This window comes from Mesoplodon densirostris, chromosome 3 (assembly GCF_025265405.1).
Source record: "Mesoplodon densirostris isolate mMesDen1 chromosome 3, mMesDen1 primary haplotype, whole genome shotgun sequence".
NCBI classification, from domain to species: domain Eukaryota; kingdom Metazoa; phylum Chordata; class Mammalia; order Artiodactyla; family Ziphiidae; genus Mesoplodon; species Mesoplodon densirostris.
Window position 1 is genome coordinate 43,790,568 of NC_082663.1, and position 17,444 is coordinate 43,808,011.

The window sequence follows — 17,444 nt, forward strand, 5'->3', positions numbered from 1 at the left end:
TTCTTTTCCATTATAGTTTATTATAAAATATTGAATCTAGTTCTCTGTGCTGTACAGTAAAACCCTGTTTATCTAATTTATATATGGTAGTGTGCCTCTATTAATCCCATACTCCCAATTTATCCCTCCCCCACCCTTCCCCTTTGGTAAAGTAAGTTACTCTTTAAACTTCACTTTCTATTATTCTTTTGTAATGCCATAGAAAATATCCCAGATACAGCAGGGGATAGAGGGAGAATTCTCCAAGTATTTTCCCATTTATTTAAAGCCCTTAGGACTTTTAGCTGGGCTCAGATTATTCAATATGACTTTGAACAAGGCTGCTACCCACACTGTGAGCTTAAACATTACCACCAGGACTTCCCTGGTAGTCCAGTGGTTAGTACTTCACCTTCCAGTGTAGGAGATGCGGGTTCACTCCCTGGTCAGGGAGCTAAGATCCCACATGCCTCAGGTTCAAAAACTCCAAAACATATAACAGAAGCAGTATTGTAACAAATTCAATAAAGACCTTAAAAAGGTTCACATTAAAAAAAAATCTTAAAAACAAAAAATTGCCACCATTTCTCCATCTCCTGTCCTGTGTCTCCCCAAGCCCCAACTGTTGTTGCTGTTGCTTTTAGTGTGGTTCTAACTGATTTTTTTTTTTTTTTTTGCTTAACAATGGTGTGTTAGTTTCTGCTTTATAACAAAATGAATCAGTTATACATAAAAATATGTTCCCATATCCCCTCCCTCTTGCGTCTCCCTCCCACCCTGCCCATCCCACCCCTCCGGCGGTCACAAAGCACCGAGCTGATCTCCCTGTGCTGTGTGGCTGCTTCCCACTAGCTATCTACCTTATGTTTGGTAGTGTATATATGTCCATGCCTCTCTCTCGCTTTGTTACAGCTTACCCTTCCCCCTCCCCATATCCTCAAGTCCATTCTCTAGTAGGTGTGTGTCTTTATTCCTGTTTTACCCCTAGGTTCTTCATGACATTTTTTTTCTTCTTAAATTCCATATATATGTGTTAGCATACGGTATTTGTCTTTCTCTTTCTGACTTCACTCTGTATGACAGACTCTAGGTCTATCCACCTCATTACAAATAGCTCAGTTTCGTTTCTTTTTATGGCTGAGTAATATTCCATTGTATATATTTGCCGCATCTCCTTTATCCATTCATCCGATGATGGACACTTAGGTTGTTTCCATCTCCGGGCTATTGTAAATAGGGCTGCTATGAACATTTTGGTACATGTCTCTTTTTGAATTATGGTTTTCTCAGGGTATATGCCCAGTAGTGGGATTGCTGGGTCATATGGTATTTCTATTTGTAGTTTTTTAAGGAACCTCCATACTGTTCTCCATAGTGGCTGTACCAATTCACATTCCCACGAGCAGTGCAAGAGTGTTCCCTTTCCTCCACACCCTCTCCAGCATTTATTGTTTCTAGATTTTTTGATGATGGCCATTCTGACTTGTGTGAGATGATATCTCATTGTAGTTTTGATTTGCATTTCTCTAATGAGTAAAGATGTTGAGCATCCTTTCATGTGTTTGTTGGCAGTCTGTATATCTTCTGTGGAGAAATGTCTATTTAGGTCTTCTGCCCATTTTTGTATTGGGTTGTTTGTTTTTTTGTTATTGAGCTGCATGAGCTGCTTATAAATTTTGGAGATTAATCCTTTGTCAGTTGCTTCATTTGCAAATATTTTCTCCCATTTGGAGGGTTGTCTTTTCGTCTTGTTTATGGTTTCCTTTTCTGTGCAAAAGCTTTGAAGTTTCATTAGGTCCCATGTGTTTATTTTTGTCTTTATTTCCATTTCTCTAGGAGGTGGGTCAAAAAGGATCTTGCTGTGATTTATGTCATAGAGTGTTCTGCCTATGTTTTCCTCTAAGAGTTTGATAGTGTCTGGCCTTACATTTAGGTCTTTAATCCAATTTGAGCTTATTTTTGTGTATGGTGTTAGGGAGTGACCTAATCTCATACTTTTACATGTCCTGTCCAGTTTTCCCAGCACCACTTACTGAAGAGGCTGTCCTTTCTCCACTGTACATTCCTGCCTCCTTTATCAAAGATAAGGTGACCATATGTCCGTGGGTTTATCTCTGGGCTTTCTATCCTGTTCCATTGATCTATCTTTCTGTTTTTGTGCCAGTACCATACTGTCTTGATTACTGTAGCTTTGTAGTATAGTCTGAAGTCAGGGAGCCTGATTCCTCCAGCTCCATTTTTCGTTCTCAAGATTGCTTTGGCTATTTGGGGTCTTCTGTGTTTCCATACAAATTGTGAAATTTTTTGTTCTACTTCTGTGGAAAAGTGCCAGTGGTAGTTTGATAGGGATTGCATTGAATCTGTAGATTGCTTTGGAGTCATTTTCACAATGTTGATTCTTCCAATCCAAGAACATGGTATATCTCTCCATCTATTTGTATCATCTTTAATTTCTTTCATCAGTGTCTTATAATTTTCTGCATACAGGTCTTTTGCCTCCTTAGGTAGGTTTATTCCTAGATATTTTATTCTTTTTGTTGCAATGGTAAATGGGAGTGTTTTCTTGACTTCACTTTCAGATTTTTCATCATTAGTGTATAGGAATGCAAGAGATTTCTGTGCATTAATTTTGTATCCTGCTACTTTACCAACTTCATTGATTAGCTCTAGTAGTTTTCTGGTAGCATCTTTAGGATTCTCTATGTATAGTATCATGTCATCTGCAAACAGTGACAGCTTTACTTCTTCTTTTCCGATTTGGATTCCTTTTATTTCCTTTTCTTCTCTGATTGCTGTGGCTAAAACTTCCAAAACTATGTTGAATAAGAGTGGTGAGAGTGGGCAACCTTGTCTTGTTCCTGATCTTAGTGGAAATGGTTTCAGTTTTTCACCGTTGAGGACGATGCTGGCTGTGGGTTTGTCATATATGGCCTTTATTATGTTGAGGAAAGTTCCCTCTATGCCTACTTTCTGCAGGGTTTTTATCATAAATGGGTGTTGAATTTTGTCAAAAGCTTTCTCTGCATCTATTGAGATGATCATATGGTTTTTCTCCTTCAATTTGTTAATATGGTGTATCACATTGATTGATTTGCATATATTGAAGAATCCTTGCATTCCTGGAATAAACCCCACTTGATCATTGTGTATGATCCTTTTAATGTGCTGTTGGATTCTGTTTGCTAGTATTTTGTTGAGGATTTTGCATCTATGTTCATCAGTGATATTGGCCTGTAGTTTTCTTTCTTTGTGACATCTTTTTTTTTTTTTTTTTTTTTTAATTTTATTTTACAAATTTAATCAGTTATACATATACATATGTTCCCATATCCCCTCCCTTTTGCGTCTCCCTCCCACCCTCCCTATCCCACCCCTCCAGGCGGTCACAAAGAACCGAGCTGATCTCCCTGTGCTATGCGGCTGCTTCCCACTAGCTATCTACCTTACGTTTGGTAGTGTATATATGTCCATGCCGCTCTTTCACTTTGTCACAGCTTACCCTTCCCCCTCCCCATATCCTCAAGTCCATTCTCTAGTAGGTCTGTGTCTTTATTCCTGTCTTACCCCTATGTTCTTGATGACATTTTTTTCTTAAATTCCATATATATGTGTCAGCATACAGTATTTGTCTTTCTCTTTCTGACTTACTTCACTCTGTATGACAGACTCTAGGTCCATCCACCTCATTACAAATAGCTAAATTTCATTTCTTTTTATGGCTGAGTAATATTCCATTGTATATATGTGCCACATCTTCTTTATCCATTCATCCGATGATGGACACTTAGGTTGTTTCCATCTCCGGGCTATTGTAAATAGGGCTGCTATGAACATTTTGGTACATGTCTCTTTTTGAATTATGGTTTTCTCAGGGTATATGCCCAGTAGTGGGATTGCTGGGTCATATGGTATTTCTATTTGTAGTTTTTTAAGGAACCTCCATACCGTTCTCCATAGTGGCTGTACCAATTCACATTCCCACCAGCAGTGCAAGAGTGTTCCCTTTTTTCCACACCCTCTCCAGCATTTATTGTTTCTAGATTTTTTGATGATGGCCATTCTGACTGGTGTGAGATGATATCTCATTGTAGTTTTGATTTGCATTTCTCTAATAAGTAAAGATGTTGAGCATCCTTTCATGTGTTTGTTGGCTGTCTGTATATCTTTTGTGGAGAAATGTCTATTTAGGTCTTCTGCCCATTTTTGTATTGGGTTGTTTGTTTTTTTGCTATTGAGCTGCATGAGCTGCTTATAAATTTTGGAGATTAATCCTTTGTCAGTTGCTTCATTTGCAAATATTTTCTCCCATTCTGAGGGTTGTCTTTTCGTCTTGTTTATGGTTTCCTTTGCTGTGCAAAAGCTTTGAAGTTTCATTAGGTCCCATGTGTTTATTTTTGTCTTTATTTCCTTTTCTCTAGGAGGTGGGTCAAAAAGGATCTTGTTGTGATTTATGTCATAGAGTGTTCTGCCTATGTTTTCCTCTAGGAGTTTGATAGTGTCTGGCCTTACATTTAGGTCTTTAATCCATTTTGAGCTAATTTTTGTGTATGGTGTTAGGGAGTGATCTAATCTCATACTTTTACATGTCCCTGTCCAGTTTTCCCAGCACCACTTATTGAAGAGACTGTCCTTTCTCCACTGTACATTCCTGCCTCCTTTATCAAAGATAAGGTGACCATATGTCCGTGGGTTTATCTCTGGGCTTTCTATCCTGTTCCATTGATCTATCTTTCTGTTTTTGTGCCAGTACCATACTGTCTTGATTACTGTAGCTTTGTAGTATAGTCTGAAGTCAGGGAGCCTGATTCCTCCAGCTCCGTTTTTTGTTCTCAAGATTGCTTTGGCTATTCGGGGTCTTTTGTGTTTCCATACAAATTGTGAAATTTTTTGTTCTAGTTCTGTGAAAAATGCCATTGGTAGTTTGATAGGGATTGCATTGAATCTGTAGATTGCTTTGGGTAGTAGAGTCATTTTCACAATGTTGATTCTTCCAATCCAAGAACATGGTACATCTCTCCATCTATTTGTATCATCTTTAATTTCTTTCATCAGTGTCTTATAATTTTCTGCATACAGGTCTTTTGTCTCCTTAGGTAGGTTTATTCCTAGATATTTTATTCTTTTTGTTGCAATGGTAAATGGGAGTGTTTTCTTGACTTCACTTTCAGATTTTTCATCATTAGTGTATAGGAATGCAAGAGATTTCTGTGCATTAATTTTGTATCCTGCTACTTTACCAACTTCATTGATTAGCTCTAGTAGTTTTCTGGTAGCATCTTTAGGATTCTCTATGTATAGTATCATGTCATCTGCAAACAGTGACAGCTTTACTTCTTCTTTTCCGATTTGGATTCCTTTTATTTCCTTTTCTTCTCTGATTGCTGTGGCTAAAACTTCCAAAACTATGTTGAATAAGAGTGGTGAGAGTGGGCAACCTTGTCTTGTTCCTGATCTTAGTGGAAATGGTTTCAGTTTTTCACCGTTGAGGACGATGCTGGCTGTGGGTTTGTCATATATGGCCTTTATTATGTTGAGGAAAGTTCCCTCTATGCCTACTTTCTGCAGGGTTTTTATCATAAATGGGTGTTGAATTTTGTCAAAAGCTTTCTCTGCATCTATTGAGATGATCATATGGTTTTTCTCCTTCAATTTGTTAATATGGTGTATCACATTGATTGATTTGCATATATTGAAGAATCCTTGCATTCCTGGAATAAACCCCACTTGATCATTGTGTATGATCCTTTTAATGTGCTGTTGGATTCTGTTTGCTAGTATTTTGTTGAGGATTTTGCATCTATGTTCATCAGTGATATTGGCCTGTAGTTTTCTTTCTTTGTGACATCTTTGTCTGGTTTTGGTATCAAGGTGACAGTGGCCTCGTAGAATGAGTTTGGGAGTGTTCCTCCCTCTGCTATGTTTTGGAAGAGTTTGAGAAGGATGGGTGTTAGCTCTTCTCTAAATGTTTGATAGAATTCGCCTGTGAAGCCATCTACTCCTGGGCTTTTGTTTGTTTGAAGATTTTTTTATCACAGTTTCAGTTTCAGTGCTTGTGATTGGTCTGTTTATATTTTCTATTTCTTCCTTGTGCAGTCTCCGAAGGTTGTGCTTTTCTAAGAATTTGTCCATTTCTTCCAGGTTGTCCATTTTATTGGCATAGAGTTGCTTGTAATAATCTCTCATGATCTTTTGTATTTCTGCAGTGTCAGTTGTTACTTCTCCTTTTTCATTTCTAATTCTATTGATTTGAGTCTTCTCCCTTTTTTTCTTGATGAGTCTGGCTAATGGTTTATCCATTTTGTTTATCTTCTCAAAGAACCAGCTTTTAATTTTATTGATCTTTGCTGTCATTTCCTTCATTTCTTTTTCATTTACTTCTGATCTGATCTTTATGATTTGTTTGCTTCTGCTAACTTTGGGGTTTTTTTTTTTTTTTCTTCTTTCTCTAATTGCTTTAGGTGTAAGGTTAGGTTGTTTATTTGAGGTGTTTCGTGTTTCTTGAGGTAGGATTGTATTGATATAAACCTCCCTCGTAGAACTGCTTTTGCTGCATCCCATAGGTTTTGGGTCATCGTGTTTTCATTGTCATTTGTGTCTAGGTATTTTTTGATTTCCTATTTGATTTCTTCAGTGATCTCTTGGTTATTTAGTAGTGTATTGTTTGGCCTCCATATGTTTGTAATTTTGTAGATTTTTTCATGTAATTGATATCTAGTTTCATAGCATCGTGGTCAGAAAAGATAACTTGAAACGATTTCAGTTTTCTTAAATTTACCAAGACTTGATTTGTGACCCCGGATATGATCTATCCTGGAGAATGTTCCAGGAGCACTTGAGAAGAAAGTGTATTCTGTTGCTTTTGGATGGAAGGTCCTATAAATATCAATTAAGTCCATCTTGTTTAATGTATCATTTAAAGCTTGTGTTTCCTTATTAATTTTCAGTGTGTATGATCTGTCCATTGGTGAAAGTGGCGTGTTAAAGTCCCGTACTGTCAATTTCCCCTTTCATGGTTGTTAGCATTTTCCTTATGTATTGAGGTGCTCCTATGTTGGTTGCATAAATATTTACAATTATATGTTCTTCTTGGATGGATCCCTTGATCATTATGTAGTGTTCTTTCTTGTCTCTTGTAACATTCTTTATTTTAAAGTCTATTTTATCTGATATGAGTATTGCTACTCCAGCTTTCTTTTGATTTCCATTCGCATGGAATATCTTTTTCCATCCCCTCACTTTCAGTCTTATGTGTCCCTAGGTCTGAAGTGGGTCTCTTGTAGACAGCATATGTACGGGTCTTGTTTTTGTATCCATTCAGCCAGTCTGTTTCTTTTGGTTGTAGCATTTAATCCATTTACATTTAAGGTAGTTACTGATATATATGTTCCTATTACCATTTTGTTAATTGTTTTGGGTTTGTTAATGTAGGTCTTTTCCTTCTCTTGTGTTTCCTGCCTAGAGAAGTTCCTTTAGCATTTGTTGTAAAGCTGGTTTGGTGGTGCCCATTTCTCTTAGCTTTTGTTTGTCTGTAAAGGTTTTAATTTCTCCGTCGAATCGGAAGGAGATCCTTGCTGGGTAGAGTAATCTTGGTTCTAGGTTTTTCCCTTTCATCACTTTAAATATGTCCTGCCACTCCCTTCTGGCTTGTAGAGTGCTGCTGAAAGATCTGCTCTTAAACTTATGGGGATTCCCTTACATGTTATTTGTTGTTTTTCCCTTGCTGGTTTTAATGTTTTTTTCTTTGTATTTAATTTCTTATCATTCAATTAATATGTGTCTTGTCTTGTTTCTCCTTGGATTTATCCTGTATAGAACTCTGTGCTTCTGGACTTGACTATTTCCTTTCCCATATTAGGTAACTTTTCAAATATAATCTCTTCAACTATTGTTTCAGTTCATTTCTTTTTCTCCTCTTCTTCTGGGACCCCCTATAATTTGAATGGTGGTGCGTTTAATGTTGTCCCAGAGGTCTCTAAGACTGTCCTCAATTCTTTTCATTCTTTTTTCTTTATTCTGCCTGTGGTAGTTATTTCCACTGTTTTATCTTCCAGGTCACTTATCCATTCTTCTGCCTCAGTTATTCTGCTATTGATTCCTTGTAGAGAATTTTTAATTTCATTTATTGTGTTGTTCATCATTGTTTGCTCTTTAGTTCTTCTAGGTCCTTGTTCAAAATTTCCTGTATTTTCTCCATTCTCTTTCCAAGATTTTGGATAGCCTCTACTGTCATTACTCTGAATTCTTTTTCGGGTTGACCACCTATTTCCTCTTCATTTGTTTGGTCTGGTGGGTTTTTACCTTGCTCCTTCATCTGCTGTGTGTTTCTCTGTGTTCTCATTTTGGTTAACTTACTGTGTTTGGGGTCTTCTTTTCACAGGCTGCAGGTTCGTAGTTCCTGTTGTTTTTGGTGTCTGCCCCCAGTGGCTAAGGTTGCTTCAGTGGGTTGTGTAGGCTTTCTGGTGGAGGGGACTGGTGCCCATGTTCTGGTGGATGTGGCTGGATCTTGTCTTTCTGGTGGGCAGTACTGTGAGTGGTGATGTGTTTTGGGGTGTCTGTGACCTTATGATTTTAGGCAGCCTCTTTGCTAATGGGTGGTGTTGTGTTCCTGTCTCGCTAGTTGTTTGGCATAGGATGTCCAGCACTGTAGCTTGCTGGTTGTTCAGTGGAGCTTGGTCTTAGTATTGAGATGGAGATCTCTGGGAGAGCTTTCGCCATTTGATATTACGTGGAACCTGGAAGTCTCTGGTGGACCAGTGTCATTAACTCGTCTCTCCCACCTCAGAGGCACAGGCCTGAAACACGGCCAGAGCACCAAGACCTTGTCAGCCACATGGCTTGTGTTACTGCAGAAATTATACTGGTCCTCAGAACAGTCTCTCTACAGCTTTGAGTGGAATTCAAACTTCAGTGCAATTTGTGTAAAAACAAGCAACCCAAGTTCATAGATCACATTGGTTTCCATCCACAGTGTTCAGGGTCCATGTAACTCCTGACCTGCTAGTGTTGGAGGGTCTCCTGCAGAGGTGAGGAGTGGCTTGACTTACCGTGGGGACAAGGACACTGACCCTAATTTTTAAATGGACAAAAGATCTGAATAGACATTTTTGCAAAGAAGATATATAAGTACTGAAGAAGATATATAAGTACATTTTTTCATATAAGTACATGAAAAGATGGTTGGCATCATTAGGGAAATGCATATCATAACCATATTGAGATACCTCACACTTGCTAGGATGGGTATTTATTTTTTTAGGTAATTAACAAAATGGTGTGGTTGGTGTAAAAAATAGTTTAGCACTTCCCCAGCAACTTAAATATAGAATTACTGTAAGACCCAGCAATGCCATCCACTCATGGTATATAAGCAGAAGAATTGGAAATACGTTCAAACAGAAACTGGTGCATGAATGTTCATAGCAGCATTACTCACGGTAGCCAAAAGGTGGAAATAATCCAAATGTCCATCAACTGGTAAACAAAATGATGTACCCATATAGTGTGATATTATTCCACCATTAAAAGAAATGAAGTACTGATACATGCCACAACATGGATGAACTTTGAGAAGAGTATGCTAAGTGAAGGAAGCCAAAGACAAAAGCCACACATTGTATGATTCCATATATATGGAATATCTAGAATAGGCAAATTCATGCAGACAGAAAGGTTGCCGGGGGTCTGGTGGAGAAAAGAATGAGTAGTGTTTGCTTAAAGGGTATGGAGTTTTGGGGTAGTGAAAATATTCTAGAACTACATGGTAGTGATTGTTTCATATATTGTTAGTGTACTACATGTCATTAATAGTGAATTTTATGTGTGTTTTACCCAAGGAAGAATAGTGTTTGTTCACAGTGGGAAAGAGGCATAATGGAATGAGTGAGGATGGGAGGTCAGCACTAGCTGCAAGAATTGGAGCAGGGAATGGCATCAGAGATGGTTAGATTAACTAAAAGGACAGTTGCTGAAAGGGGCTAGTGTTTTGGCTACTGACTGAGTAGAGAGATAACTGTGGTTGAATTTCCTGTGTTCTGTTTTAGGAGACATAGTCCCAGGTGGTGGTGCAAGCCTGATGACATTAACAAACTGGGTTTTTTGCTGAGTTAAAGCAGCATATTAGAAGATCCAAAATAGTGCTGTCCAGTAGAACTTTCTGTGGAAGTATTCTCTCTGTGCTTTTCAAGTACAGAGGTCAACAGCCACATATGGCTGTTGAGCATTTGAAATGGTGCTAGTGCAATTGAAGAGCTAAATGATTAATTTTATTTAATTTTAATTATTTTAAATTTAACTCGCCACATAGTGTCTAGTGGGTATTATACTGGAAGGTGCTGATATGGAACATTTCTACCATAATACAAAGTTTTACAGGGCAGTGCTTGTTCAACAGTGTAGGTCTAGAATTCTCAGAAATAGTCTTCTCTCCCTATCCACAGGAGAGAATTAACTTACCCGATAAAACCACTCCAGTTCAGAATCACCTTGAGGTCACAGTGAGTTGGGGAACTGTGAGAAGAGATAGAGAAGGTGAACCTTAATGGGGAAGGGAGAAACTAGACAGCATGTATTATGGTTGTCTCTGAATCTTTTCCTCAAAGCTTCTAACCTAAACAGTCTGAATTTGTTCCCTACAATTGTAGTAGGAAAAAAAGATGTATCTTTGGTATAATTTACATAAGATGTATAATTTTGTGATGTTGTATATGTGTTTTATTTACTTACAGAGGTAAAGAACTCAGAAGAACAGTATAATAAAATAGTAATACCAAATGAAGAAAGTGTAGTCATCTATTATAAGATTAGGCAGCAGCTTGCCAAATTGGGTAAAGAAATTGAAGAATATATTCACAAACCAAAATATTGCTTACCATTTCTACAACCAGGTCGTTTGGTAAAGGTATGTCATTATTTTTGTCATAAATTATTTCAATATTTAATATTTTTTGGATGAATCTTCCAATTTTTTTTCTTATCTTGGTAAAATACAGTAGTTTTTGGATCTATATTAATTTTATTCTTTTACCTGTTTCATGTGGCACTGATTAAGGAAGGAGGGGTCATGTGAAGGCCTTTTAATCGCTACTGATTTTCATTTGGGGGGATATAAATTGAAGTGGACAGTTTTGGAATTAACATGAAATATTTCCAGTTATGAAATGCTGTCCCAGAATAATGCAGTTTTAAGACCTGGATGAATTCATTAGCTATAAAAGACTTCAGATATTCTCCAAACAAATACACCATATCATTTTTAACATTTATTTGCCAACTGGGAGATTCCTGTTATTACTGTTCTGGAATCCCTTGAAATTTGGCAGTGATTTCTTTCTGTAGGATTAATTTCTTTTTTTTTCTTTTTCTTAAGTTTAACAGTGATCTTTCAAAAAAACATTTTATCAGGAAAACTCAAAGTTTTATTAGCCTATAATGTGGGCATGATATCTAAATTGCCTTTTGGACATAAACATTCCTTTTTACTTGCTTTACTTTCTTTTCAGGTAAAGAATGAAGGAGACGATTTTGGCTGGGGTGTAGTGGTGAATTTCTCAAAAAAATCAAATGTTAAGGTAAACTGTTGTCCTAAAAGTGGAATTGTATGTAAATTTTTAGTGAAATGTTTTTTCAGGCTCAGGAAATTGATCAGATTAGAAATATCATAACCAAAAAAAAAAAGAAAGAAAAAAAGAAATAGCATTACCTTAAGAGAAACTAATAAATTCTATATAAGGAATTAATTTTTTGAATAATCATAAATTTTATCCTTAAAGTGGTATGGTTATTTTCCTAACATTATCACAGATTTTAATTTCATGACAGTTTTACATTTATTCTCTGAGTTCACCAGTCCTTTTTATAAATTTACTGTTTAAATTGAATATTAGAAAAAATTAGCATTTGACACTGAAAATTGGAATTTTGATTCAGGTATATGTTAGAGACTTAAAAGAACGAACTTAGGAAAGCTGGTTAATTTTACTCTCTCTACATGAAGGCAATAATAAAGTTGCTTTTGGTCATTATTTATATAAATACTTTGAAAAGATTATGTATACATAAAGTCAAGGATGATTTTGATAATTTGTTAGAAAAATGATTACCTCAAAATTAAATCAGCCTTCCCGCTATTATATTTTCTTTACCTGCAGTAGGCACCAACCAACAAGTGCTAATATATGACCTCAGGCAAGACATTCTGAATCTTCCTGCCTGTTTTTTCTTTTCTTTAAAATGAAGGGTTTGCATGAGATAATTTCATGATTTTGTTGTCATTAACTTCTTTGTCCGGCCTATGTGTAAAGGCAATTGAGAATTAAGCTTTGGGATTGAAAGTTAGTCCTGAAATATGTAAATGAACTTTGAGATACTGAAGCCATTTGTTGTGGAGAAATAATTAAGTTCATAGGTTTGTGATAGGAGTTTTGATTAATGATCTATGATTAATCCCACTGAATAGATTATTACCATTTTCATAATTTACAGGAATGTTTTTCAAAGTATTGTCACACTCATTGTCTCATTTGATTCTAATTTAAGAAGCATTCATTGACCATAGACACAATTCCTGTACTCACTCATTTTATGAACAGAGGCAAGCAGATAATGAAAATTTAAGGCAGATTATGAAATACTTCAGTAAAGATATAAGCAAAGTGCATTTGGAGCAGGAGGAGGAAGAAATTTTGTCTGAGCTATTAGAGATGGCACCTGAGAAGGAAGAGAATTTTAAATTTTAAATGGAACCTTGAACACTAAGTAGAATTTCATTTGATGGATATTCACTGGTGGAAGTAGTATGCAGCAGGCACGGAACATTTCAGGTGAAGGGAAGGAGTAAAATAAAAAGTATTGAGATTAATCATGGAAAGTATTTAAAATACAGATTTTGAGTATGTTGGATCTAGATTTAAATATTTGAAAGCAGTGGCAGGCCATTGAAGGTTAATTGGTTGGTTGATTGGTTTGCTTGGGGCTTTTTTTGTTCTTCCAGTTTTATTGAGATACAGTTGACATACAGCATTATATAAATTTAAAGTGTACAATGTAATGATTTGACTTACATACATCATGAAATGATTACCACAGTACATTGAACACCCATCATCGCATATAGATACATTAAAGAAATTTAAAAACTCTTTTTACCTTGTGATGAGAATTCTTAGGATTTACTCTCTTAACTTTCATGTATAACAGCACTGTTATAACATTATAATTATATTATAACATTATAATTAACGGCACTGTTGATTATATTTATCATGTTGTACGTTATATCCCTAGTATTTATTTATCTTATAATAGAAGTTTATATCTTTTTATTACTTTCATCTAATTCCCCCTTCCCCTACCCCTGCCTCTGGAAACCACAAATCTGATCTCTTTGTCTATGAGTGAGTTTGTTTGTTTTTGGAGCATAATTGACTGACAACACTGTTAGTTCCTATTACACAACATAATGGAATATTCTGTACATTTCAAAATGTTCATAGTGATAATTCTAGTTGTCACCAGGAAAATATTACATAGTTATAGACTGTATTCCCCACACTGTACATTTCATGCCTGTGACTCATTTATTTAGTAACTGAAAGTTTCTACCTCTTAATCTCCCTCACCTATTTCTCTCCTCCTCCCCTCCCCTTCCCTCTGGCAGCCATCTTTTCTCTGCATCAATGACTCTGTTTCTGTTTGGTTATGTTTGTTCACTCGTTTTGTTTTTCATATTCCACATTTAAGTGAAGTCATCTAGTATTTGTCATTTTCTGTCTGGCTCATTTCATTTAGCGTAATACTCTCTGGGTCCATCCATGTTGTTGGAAATGGCAAGGTTTCATTCTTTTTCATGGCTTAGTAATATTCCTGTGTGTGGGGGGGGAGAGAGAGAGCTGTCTTCTTTCCTCTATTGATGGCACTTGAGTTGCTTCCATATCTTGGCTATTATGAGATATACAGTAATACTGCAAGGAACATAGGCATGCATATATCTTTTTGAATAATAGTGTTTTTGTTTTCTTCAAATAAATACTCAGGAGTGGAATTGCTGGATTATTTGGTAGTTACATTTTCACTTTTTTGAGGAACTGCCATACTGTTTTCCATAGTGGCTGCACCTGTTTACATTCCCACCAACAGAGCACAGGGGTTCCCTTTTTTCCATATCCTCACCAAGATTTATATTTGTCATTTTGATAATAGTCATTCTGTCAGGTGTGAGGTGAATAGCTCATTGTGGGTTTGATTTGCATTACCCTTATGATTAGTGATGTTGCATCTTTTCATGTACCTGATGGCCATCCTAATGACTTCTTTGGAAAAACATCTACTCAGGCCCTCTGCCATTTTTTAATCAGGTTGTTTGGTTTTTTTGATGTCGAGTTTTGTGAGTTCTTTGTATATTTTGGATATTAACCCCTTATTGGATATATCGTTTGCAGATATCTTTTCCCATTCAGTCGGTGATCTTTTAGTTTTGTTCATAGTATCCTTCACTGAGTAAAACCTTTTCAGTTTGATTTAGTCCCATTTGTTTATTTTTGCTTTTGTTTCCCTTGCCTGAGGAGACAGATCCAAAAAAATATTACCAAGACCAGTGTCAAAGACTTTACTGCCTGTGTTTACTTCTGGAAGTTTTATGGTTTCACACCTTACATTTAAGTCTTTAATCCATTTTTAATTTATTTTTGAGCATAGTGTGGGAGAGTAGTCTGGTTTGATTCTTCCATGTGTAGCTGTCCAGTTTTCCCAATACCATTTGTTGAAGAGGCTGTCTTTTCCTCATTGTATATTCTTGCCTCCTTTGTCATAGATTTATTGCTCATATAATAGTGTGAGTCCATTTTCTGGACTCTATTCTGTTCCATTGATCTACGTGTCTTTTTTTTAATGCCAGTACCATGCTGTTTTGATGACTGTAGCTTTGTAGTATAGTTTTGAATCAGGGAGTATAATACCTCCAGTATTTGTTTTTCTTTCTCAAGGTTGTTTTTCTTTCTCAAGATTGTTTTGGCTCTTTGTGGTCTTTTGTGTTTCCATACATATTTTAGAATTATTTGTTCTAGTTATGTGAAAAATGCCATTGGTATTTGATAGGGATTGTTTGGAAACTATAGATTGCCATGGGGAATATGGTCATTTTAACAATATTAATTCTTCCAGTCTACGATTACAATATTTCTTTCTATCTGTTCATGTTGTCTTCAATTTCTTTCATTACTGTCATGCAGTTTCCCTATAGTATAGTATAGTTTTCTTATGGTACAGGTCTTTTACCTCCTTAGTAAGATGTAGTCCTAGGTATTTTATTCTCTTTGGTGCAATTGTGAATGGAACTGTTTTCTTGATTTCTCTTTCTGATAGTTCTTTGTTAATGTATAGAAGTGCAGCAGGTTTCTGTATATTAATTTTGTATCCTGCAACTTTACTGAATTCATTGATGAGTTCTAGTAGTTTTTGGTGGCATCTTTAGGATTTTCTATGTATAGTGTCATGTCATCTGCAAACAGTTAAAGTTTTACTTCTTCCTTTCCAATTAGGATTCCTTTTATTTCTTTCTCTTGTCTGATTGCTGTGGCTAGGACTTCCACTACTGTGTTGAATAGAAGTGGCGAGAGTGGACATCTTTTTTTTGTTCCGGATCTTAGAGGAAATGCTTTCAGCTTTTTTACCATTGAGTATGATGTTAATTGTGGATTTGTCATATGTGGCCTTTATTATGTTGAGATATGTTCCCTCTGTACCTGCTTTGTTGAGAGTTTTTATTGTAAATGGGTGTTGAATTTTATCAAAAGCTTTTTCTGCATCTATTGAGATGATCATGTGATTTTTATTCTTCAGTTTGTTAATGTGGTGTTTCATTGACTGATTTGTGGATATTGAACTGTCCTTGCATCCCTGAGATAAATCCCACTTGATCTCAGCTTTGGTCTTTTTAATGTAGTATTGAATTTGGTTGGCTAATATTTTGTTGAGGATTTTTGCATTTATGTTCAGCAGTGATATTAGCTTCTCATTTTTTTGTGATATCTTTTGTTTTGGTATGAAGGTGGTGATGGCCTTGTAGAAGGAATTTGGAAGTATTCCTTCCTCTACAATTTTTTGGAATAACTTGAGCAGGATAGTTGTTAACTCTTCCCTAAATGTTTACTAGAATACACCTGAGATGCCATCTTGCACATCTTCACTTTCTTGGCAATGTTCTTTAAAGCACAAAAGTTTTAAATTTTGATATAATCCAATTTCTTTTGTTGTTGTTGTTGTTACTTAGGCTTTTGATGTCATATGTAAGAAACCACTGCCAACATCAAGATCATGAAGATTTACCCCTATGTTTTTTTCTAAGTTTTATAGTTTTAGCTCTTAACATTTAGGTCTTTGTTCCATTTTGAGCTGATTTTTATATGTGACTTAAGATAAGAATCCAACTTTTTTCTTGTCCTAGGACTATTTGTTGGAAAATTCTTTTCTCATTAAATGATGTGGGCATCCTTGTCAAAACTCAGATGATCATGGACACATGAGTTTATTTCTGGATTCTCAGTTCTGTTCAGTTGATCTATATCTTTATCCTCATGCCAGTACCATACTGTCTGTATTACTGTATCTTTGTAGTTAAGGTTTAAAGAAATGGATTGGTAAGACCTCCACCTTTTTTTTTTTTTTTTTTGCGGTATGCGGGCCTCTCACTGTTGTGGCCTCCCCCGTCGCGGAGCACAGGCTCCGGACGCGCAGGCTCCGGACGCGCAGGCTCAGCGGCCATGGCCCACGGGCCCAGCCGCTCCGCGGCATATGGGATCCTCCCAGACGGGGGCACGAACCCGTATCCCCTGCATCGGCAGGCGGACTCTCAACCACTTGCGCCACCAGGGAGGCCCCCTCCACCTTTATTCAAGATTGTGTTGTTGGCTATTCTGTGACCCTTGCAAGTCCATGTGAATATTATTATCTGTCAATTTCTACAAAGAAGTTAGCTGGGATTCTGATAGGGATTTCATTTAATCTTTAGACCATTTTGGAGAGAGTATTGTCAGCTTACAACTCTGAGTCTTTCGATTGTGAACGTGGGAAGTTTTCCCATTTTTTAAGATCTTTTGAAATTGCTTGCAACAATAATTTGTTTTCCAACTATAAATTTTGTACTTCTTTTGTTAAATTTATTCCTGAGTATTTTAATCTTTTGATGTTATCATAAATTGAATTGTTCTTTTGATTTCATTTTTTAATATTTCATGGCAAGTATATATTAACACAGTTGACTTTATGTATTGATCTTGCATTCTGTAACTTTGCTAACTTTATTAGTTCTAATAGTGGGTTCTTTAGGATTTTCTTGTCTGCAAATAGAGGTGGTTTTACTTCTCCCTTTCCATTCTGGGTGCATTTTATTTCCTCTCTTTGGCTAATAGGCCTGGCTAGACCCTCCAGTACAATATTGATGGAGCAGATGCCCTTGTCTTTTTCCTGATCTT

The 17,444-nt window shown here is 36.4% G+C and overlaps 1 protein-coding gene across 1 annotated transcript in view; it reads left to right on the forward strand.

The window, feature by feature from the left end:
- The window catches only part of MTREX (Mtr4 exosome RNA helicase), a 133,687-nt gene that overhangs the window by 61,832 nt on the left and 54,411 nt on the right, over positions 1-17,444 (forward strand). Inside the window, exons 17-18 of the mRNA XM_060092888.1 lie at positions 10,704-10,876; positions 11,478-11,546. Of these exons, the coding sequence (XP_059948871.1) occupies positions 10,704-10,876; positions 11,478-11,546 (242 nt within the window). The remainder of the gene's footprint in view (positions 1-10,703; positions 10,877-11,477; positions 11,547-17,444) is intronic.